At 42.4% G+C, this 7,731-nt stretch overlaps 1 protein-coding gene across 1 annotated transcript in view; it reads left to right on the forward strand.

Moving 5' to 3' along the window:
• LOC114071422 (pituitary adenylate cyclase-activating polypeptide type I receptor-like) overlaps window positions 1-7,731 on the forward strand; it is a gene marked incomplete at its 3' end in the record, with an annotated part of 65,754 nt that overhangs the window by 41,773 nt on the left and 16,250 nt on the right. The window contains exons 3-5 of the mRNA XM_027909251.1: window positions 5,356-5,391; window positions 6,020-6,061; window positions 7,481-7,614. Of these exons, the coding sequence (XP_027765052.1) occupies window positions 5,356-5,391; window positions 6,020-6,061; window positions 7,481-7,614 (212 nt within the window). The remainder of the gene's footprint in view (window positions 1-5,355; window positions 5,392-6,019; window positions 6,062-7,480; window positions 7,615-7,731) is intronic.

The raw sequence follows: 7,731 nt of genomic DNA on the forward strand, positions 1-7,731 counted from the left end.
AATGGATCGTTTCCAGGCACGGGGCTGGGCAGAGGGTTAATGTTCCCTCCTGACGAAGCAGAGTGTCCGTGTGGGGAGCTCTGAGAGCACAGCAAAGCTGCTGAGTGTCCTGCTGGTCCCCACTGTGGCTCTGCCAGCCTGCTGAACAGATTGCTGCTCGCTGGGAGCAGCAGGCAGCGAGAGGGGAGCAAGTGAAAAGGCCCAGCGTGGGGGATGTTGGGGAGCGGGGCGGGAGGACTCGCTGATTTATTGTCTACTTAGGAATTAAATGCTCAGCTTCTAATCAGTGATAAGTAAAACAAGGGGAGAAAAAAAAAAAGTTCAATTCCTACCTAACCAGCTCATTATCCACGTAGCTGGACAGCAAGGATTGTAGGAAATGTTTTCCTCAGCCTCTCCTTGCCCCTGTCTCTGCACTTTCTGAAGGGACACAGTTAACGTCCAGTAAAATCAGTGCAGACTTTGAACATTTGATTTAGTGCTGTTAAAATCCAACCTTTCGAGGGATTACCTGTGCGAACCAGACCTGCAACTCATAACCCTGGGATGGGAAAAACAGGAATGAGGGGGAAATCGTGGGCAACACATTTTGGGATGGAACATCCCCTTTGGAAGCCTTTCACCCCCTCCTGCCCTGCCCACTAATAAGGGACAAACGCCGGAACAAAAGGGTTAAACGCCGGTTGTGTTCAGATAAACAAAGCTGCGGGAGATGAAGCAGGTGCCCTGCCAGCTGACACCCAGAGCAGCCAGGATTTGGCACGGGGGAGAGGATCTAAAAGGCTGCTCTGAGCTCCCAGACTCACCGTGCACGGGCTGTTTCTTGGCCGCAGCTCTGCCGGTCCTGTCCGCTCGAAATCAGGAGCAACAATTGCTCCTGTCGGATTTCTCATCAGCTGGAGCGTAGCAAGGGGTGAAATGTGTTTTCTGGGTCTCAGTAAATAAAAATCAAGGAAGAAGGTCTGATAAATGTGCAAGGAAAGGGCAGGAAAGGGCTGGGTCTCTGCCACCACCTCAATGGGAGCCTTTGGCAATTCCTGTCACTTTTTTTTTTCCCTCCTCCTTCTTTCCCCTTTTCATACAAAAAACAGAAATAAGCAATATTTTCAGTACTTGATCTCTGGCAGTTCAACATTCTGATGGATATTCTCTAGGATCTCTAAGCATTACTGCAAATAACATCTAATTAATAAATCAATTAAAGCATTAATAAAAGATTTGCATTTCTTCCCAAAGAGTGACATTTACAGTCTGGTCAAACAGTGAATAGCACAGTCTGTCAATGTGCTGGAGAAACCATCTTGTGTCAAGGATAACAGTGGCTTTTTCAGGAGTTCATTGAGAGCAGTTCTTGATTTAATAAGTGGTGTTGTAAGACTCTGTTTAATAGCTGATGTTGTGTCCACATGTCTCTATTTTGGGTTTAGCTACATGTGAAAAGCACAGGTGTCATTCACGTAAGACATAAAATCATGATATTTAAGATGTAATTATCATAGAATAATAGAATTATAGAATGGCTTAGGTGGGAGGGACCTTAAAGATCATCTCATTCCACCCCCTGCCATGGGCAGGGACACCTTCCACTAGCCCAGGTTGCTCTAACCTGGCCTTGGACACTTCCAGGGATCCAGAGGCAGCCACAGCTTCTCTGGCCAACCTGTGCCAGGGCCTCCCCACCCTCCCAGGCAAGAATTTCTTCCCAATATCCCATCTAACCCTGCCTTCTGACAGGTTAAAGCTATTCCCCCTTGTCCTGTCCCTCAAAAACATAATCCTTGAATTAATCCCATTAAAATGGGTTTCAGGTCGAAATGCGGATGAAAATCATTATTTATTTATTTTTCATTTCTGGGAGAGCAACATATTTCATTATATCATCGTGTAATCATGTCAGTGGTGCTCCTCTTCATCAGCAGTGAAGTCTGATGCCCCAGTTCCTTGGTGTTTATGCCCTAAGGGTGAGGACACGAGAGGCTCCTGTGGCAGCTCGTGCAGTGAGGGGCCCTCCAGTCCTGCCCACCCAGCAGGAGGAAATTTTCTGAGTCAGAAAGGCACTTCTTGAACGAAAAACAACCCACAAAAATACCATTTCTCGGGAATAGTGTGAAAACTGGGAGGGACTGCCCTGTGTCTGGGCTTCCCTACAACCCCAGCTCAAATGCAAGCTCAGGTTCTGTCCCTGGATGTGTAAATATGTTACAGGAATAATTCCATGTGAACTGCAGTGCATTTTCCTACAGGTGGGCAAACACAGCCCAAACACTGCAATGGCTTTCTGTCAAGTAAACACCAATATTTTGGTTCAGGACACACAAAGATACATTGTCTGAGAGAAGGGCAGCAGCAGCACACAGGAATTTAAAGGGGTTACAGGGAATTTAGGGAATTTCAGATGGTGGCTGAATGTTCCCTCATTATGTCCTTGTGTATAAATAATATAAATATAAATATGATTATAAATATAAATATGATTACAAATATAAATATAAATAATATTAATATGAATAATATTAATATAAATAATATTAATATATATATGTATATGTGCACACAAATATAATGGTATCTATGTGTATGTTATTCCATCATTTAATAGATGGACTTTTGACTTTTAGTTGTAATTCAGGGCACGATGTTCAATATAAATCTAATTGACTTTCCAGTAGCTTATTAGGGAAAATGAGGTTGATGGATCAAGCCTAAAAGCCTATACAGTCAAAGGTTGCACTGGAACCGCCTTCAGTGCATTAGTAGGGCTTAGATATATAGAAAAATGCCTTAATATAAGGCAAGTTTGCTCTTAGAGCAATCAGAATATTAACTTTGTTCGAAGTGTGAATCCCTTCATGATGCCAAGCACAGCAAAATGCGATAATAATTTGTGTATATATTAAAAATATCTCTATAAAAAGCCTATTCATGTCAGAAAACCTAAATTACTGTGATGTTTCAGGGTTATTATGGATGTCATGAAATTCAAAATGAACTCAAATCCAATATTTTAACATCAATGTGCCTTACTACTACCTCTATTTGGAGTGAAATGAGGGTAATTTTTATTTCATAGATCATAGGAAAAAAAAAACCTTTAAAGCATTTAAACATAAGGAAATTTTTTTTTTTTTTTTTTTTTTTTTCTGAGCCATCAGTGTAATATCCAGGATGCCAGGAACATCAGGCTTCAATCCATCCAGCAGTGGCCTGGTCTTTCTCCAGAAAGAATTCTGGATATTTTTGTATGTCCGATTACTCCATAAAGGATGAAATAAAATGGATTTTTATGAGTCAAAGAGGTTTTTTGTTGGGTTTGTTTTGTTTTGTTTTGTTTTGTTTTGTTTTGTTTTGTTTTGTTTTGTTTAGTTTTTCTCGCAGCTTCTTCTGGCCCATTTTTTGGGGGTCCCTGTAAGGCCTAGGCTGAGGTGACCTCATGTGAGGAGCCAGGTCCATGAGAGCTGAGTGGCCCATGCTGTGGAAGGACAGAGATAAAGGAACAGTGGTTTGCTCATTGACCCTCTGATTGCCAACTGAACCCACTGGTAAAAACTCCCACACCACAACCTAATAGCTGTATCCTGAATTTGGAGTTTACCACCACGTGTCTGAGCTGTCTCGCTGGGGTTCTGTAGATTGAGGAGGCAAACAGCTCTGTCCAAAATATTCTGCAGAGCCACCCCTGTTACTCTGCCAAGAAGCTGGAGCACAACCCCAGCTCTGCTGCAGCATCTGCCAGGTCAGGCTGGTGCAGCAGCTCAGCAATCCCTGCTGGAAAAGGTTTGCCCAGACCATTGGTGGCTTCTCCTCAGAATTTTCAGGCTTACCCAGCATTTGCAACTACACAAGAATTAGAATTATAGAATCATAGGGTTGGAAGGGACCCACAAGGATCATCCTTGTCCAAGTCCTGGCCCTGCACAGGACACCCCAACAATCCCACCCTGTCTCTGAGGGTGTTTTCCAAACCCTCCTGGAGCTCTGGCAGCCTTGGGGCTGTGCCCACTGCCCTGGGGAGCCTGTTCAGTGCCAACCACCCTCTGGGGGAGGAACCTTTTCTAATTTCCAACCTAAATTCTCCCATGTAAAATCCTCACAGCAGCTGGAACTGGGTGGATGAGGCAGGAGACCAGCAGTGTTCCTACCACATCTTTCAGTGCTCACCCCCCAGAGTCACTGGTGTGGTGGGTGTGGAGGTTTGGGGTTCAGTACATCCATCCACAGTCACAGGACATCCTCCCTGACGCTTCAGAGGGGTTTTCTGGGCTCTCTACTTCACCTTCACATTAAACCCTCTTTTTTTCTACCTCAGCAAATAAAAAAAAGATACCTGATTTATTATAGTAGAGAGAAAGAACTCGATTGATTTTAAATTATTACATGATGAGGAATCTGAGAAAGTATAAACTGGAAAAGGCATTTCATGCTGCCCTGAATTATTGTAGATCCTTCAATGCTTTCTCTTTTCCCATGGGATCAAAATCAGGTGGGTTTTTTGTGGGTTTTTTTTTTGGATTTTACTGTTAGTAAAAACCTTCTCACACAATCTGAAGGTTTTTTGCAACCCCTAATTAATACTGGACCATCAGGATTAGGGTTAAAAGAGGAGCAACCTGGAGGATGCAGAACTGAGCTGCTCAGAACATTCCACCTGCTGCAGTGGTCACCGAAGTGCAGGAAATGTTTTTGGCAGCAGCTTCCCGAGGCCCCTCGGTGTCTGTTCACGATGCAGCAGCACCACCCCATGGCTGCTGCATCCCCAACACCCAACCTGAACCACTGAGGGGCCACAAAAGTCTGACTTCAGCCCGTTTGGGGATTAAATATTTCCCACGTTGTGTGGGAATTTGGATCTAGGGACTCCCAGCAATATTGTTTTGAGGGATAGAAGGATGGAAAAGAAAAGAAAAGGAAATAAAGAAAGGAAAGGGACATTTTTGTTGTTGTAACATCTGCATTTTTAGTATACAAAGCACCATGGATTTTGGCACAGTGTTTTTGTAAGAAGTGTGGGCCTTTCTTATTTCAGAACCTTCCCCCTTATCTAAAAATATCCAAAAGAAAAGGAAAAAAATCATCAGAAAAAAAAAGCTCCCTCATCGATTTTTCTTATTGTTCCTGGAGTTTGATCAAATTTCCTGATAATCAGATATTTAACAATCCAGTGCAATCAACCATCTTCTGAAAACCACTTTCCATTCGCAAAAACACGGGACTGATAATGAAATAGAGATTTAAACTTGCAGTTCTTCTCTGGGCTCTGCTGCATCCATTCCTCTGCTGGGAAGCAAACTGTTATCAACATTACATTGCAAAATATTACCAGGAAATGATTAATTACTTTTATTCTTCTCATTTCAGGTTGGGAGGTGGATAATTTGGGGCAAACCCACGCAGGTAAGAACCAGCTGTGCTGCCTACCTTTTAGGCACCTCTGTCCTCAAAAACTGTGGAAATATCAGAGTATTGGCAAGTTGCTTTTGTGTTATGACATTTAGTTCTTTGTAACTCTCAGATAAAAAGTGAAATTAGAAATCACATAAGTGTTTGTAAATCAATGTGATTTAACCCAAACCCACTAAATTAAATTATCTTACTAAAACCAACTAGCTACTGCTTTTTGTCGTTGATGGATGAAAACAATTTTTCATTAACTCTCTGAAAACTGACCAAATTTAAATACCTATGGTTTATAAATCTAAATTCCTAAAGATACAGTATTTGACTTCTATATATAATTTAACAATCAATTTTTTTCCTAGTTTGATTGTCTGTGTTTTTAGCTCTGTGCTCACTGTTTGCAGTTGCAATCTTCTAATTTTAGAGGTTCAACTTTGATTTAAACTCACAAGTAAAACCGTGTTTACTTCCTGAGAAGACAGAATCAAGGATTTATTGCCTTTGGGCCTCATCTAAACCAATAAAAATCAATTGCATCCTATTCACTGATTTCCACAGAGACCAGTTTGGGTCCTAATAGAAAACACAAGCAAAACAATTTCATACCAAATTTCCACTTTTCCAGGTGATTATGACCTGCTGGAAAGCACAGCCCAGTCTCCCCTAGGTAAGAAAGAAAACTAGAGATTTTTATTTTTTTTTCTCCTTTTATTTATCTCTGTTAAAAAGGAAGCTCAGAGATTTTTTTTATTCCTGCCATTTTGGTATTATTTTTCTAATCAGTGCTAATTATCATGACATATTTTCTGCCGTGTTACTTTTAGCAGTATTATGAAAATTTATTCCTCCACTGCTGAGCCCTGCAATCGAGGGAAGTGTGTTGCTATAAATGAGATCTACCTGCTTAACAGTAATTACTAAATGGTGCTAAAGACAGTCAACACCACGATTCAGTTGTTATTTCCCACAGAAAAACTAGGGATGAATGTGCAGGAGTCACTTACCCAAATTTGCCAAGCGTTGCAATGTTTTCCAATGAATGCCCTCATTAAAGAGATAAATTCTGCTGCATGGATGGTAAACCCAGCCTCTAAAAATAAGGTCATGCATGAGCTGCTTGACTAAACTGCCCTAAGAATTCAAAGCAGCACAACCTTCACAACAAAAAGTAAGCCCAAACCTTGGAAATTTCCGTCAGTTTTGGTCAAGGTACAGCTGAAACTCCCAAAAACTGCAGTAAATGGAAGTTGCTCTGTTGTGCTGGGGAGGAAGAAGTGCAGTCAGAAGCCCAGCCCTATATTTTTTTAGCCAGGGCACTGAGTTCTGGCAAGATAATTATACTCCAAAAGAGCATCACAGGGGCTGTCCCAGCTCAGGCAGCCTCGTAGCAAAGCGAGTGTCAAGAGATTCCTTCCTCTTCTACCCCCAGCTCTTGTTTTGCAGTGCAGTTTTAAGCCTCAGTGTGTCAGTGAAAGCCAGGCAGGGTCTAGTCTTTATAGGAGATCAGGCAAAAAAAATGGGTATTTAAGCAAATATTTGCTTAAAATCGAGCTTACAGACCAGAATTGGAATAATTAATAGACAGAGGAGTGTGAGAACATCTGAACCAGGTTTTAAATTGCCAACTGACAATTTACACCCTCTGTAAATGAACATATAGCCATGAAGAGAGAGACTGGAGTTTATGTTGGAGCCCTGGACTTACCCAGTGGCCACTTGAACTGTGGATGTCCAGAGCAAAGCTGCATTCCCGAGACACCTTTCAGGATCAATGGAGAGAACTGCACATTTAGCTGCCCCTTGATTTAGGTACCCACTTGAGAATGAGCTTTTTGGAGGCCTGCAGCCACTGAATACTCTGATTACATATTTCCTGCTCTCTGGTGACCAACTGTAGTCATTGCCAACCCCGGGTAACTGGATCATCAGAGACACCATTAAATGTCAAGATTAAAATCGTTGAATGGATGCTCAGATAAACAGCCCTTCCAGCAGAGCTGTGGGGTTTCCTTTTCAAGGGGAGGGAGGGAGGGAGGGCACGCCCTGGGGTCTGCTCCCACAGTGTCCCATTCCCACTTTGGCACAGGGGACATCAGCAGGAACTGCACAGAGGACGGCTGGTCAGAACCTTTCCCTCATTATTACGACGCCTGCGGCTTTGATGAAAACGAGACAGAGTCCGATAACCAGGTGGGAATTACTCCTGGAATTAAAAACAAATGAAGGGGGGGATGGGGGAGCAGCAGCAGCAGCACTGCTTTTTGCCCAGCCTCTGGTCATGTTATGATTTGATAGTGATAAAAATAAGCAATCGGATATTTAAATGTGAGGTTTAAA

The sequence above is a fragment of the Empidonax traillii genome, unplaced genomic scaffold (assembly GCF_003031625.1).
Source record: "Empidonax traillii isolate 1590-97213 ecotype Southwest subspecies unplaced genomic scaffold, ASM303162v1 scaffold2015:size83106, whole genome shotgun sequence".
NCBI lineage: Eukaryota > Metazoa > Chordata > Aves > Passeriformes > Tyrannidae > Empidonax > Empidonax traillii.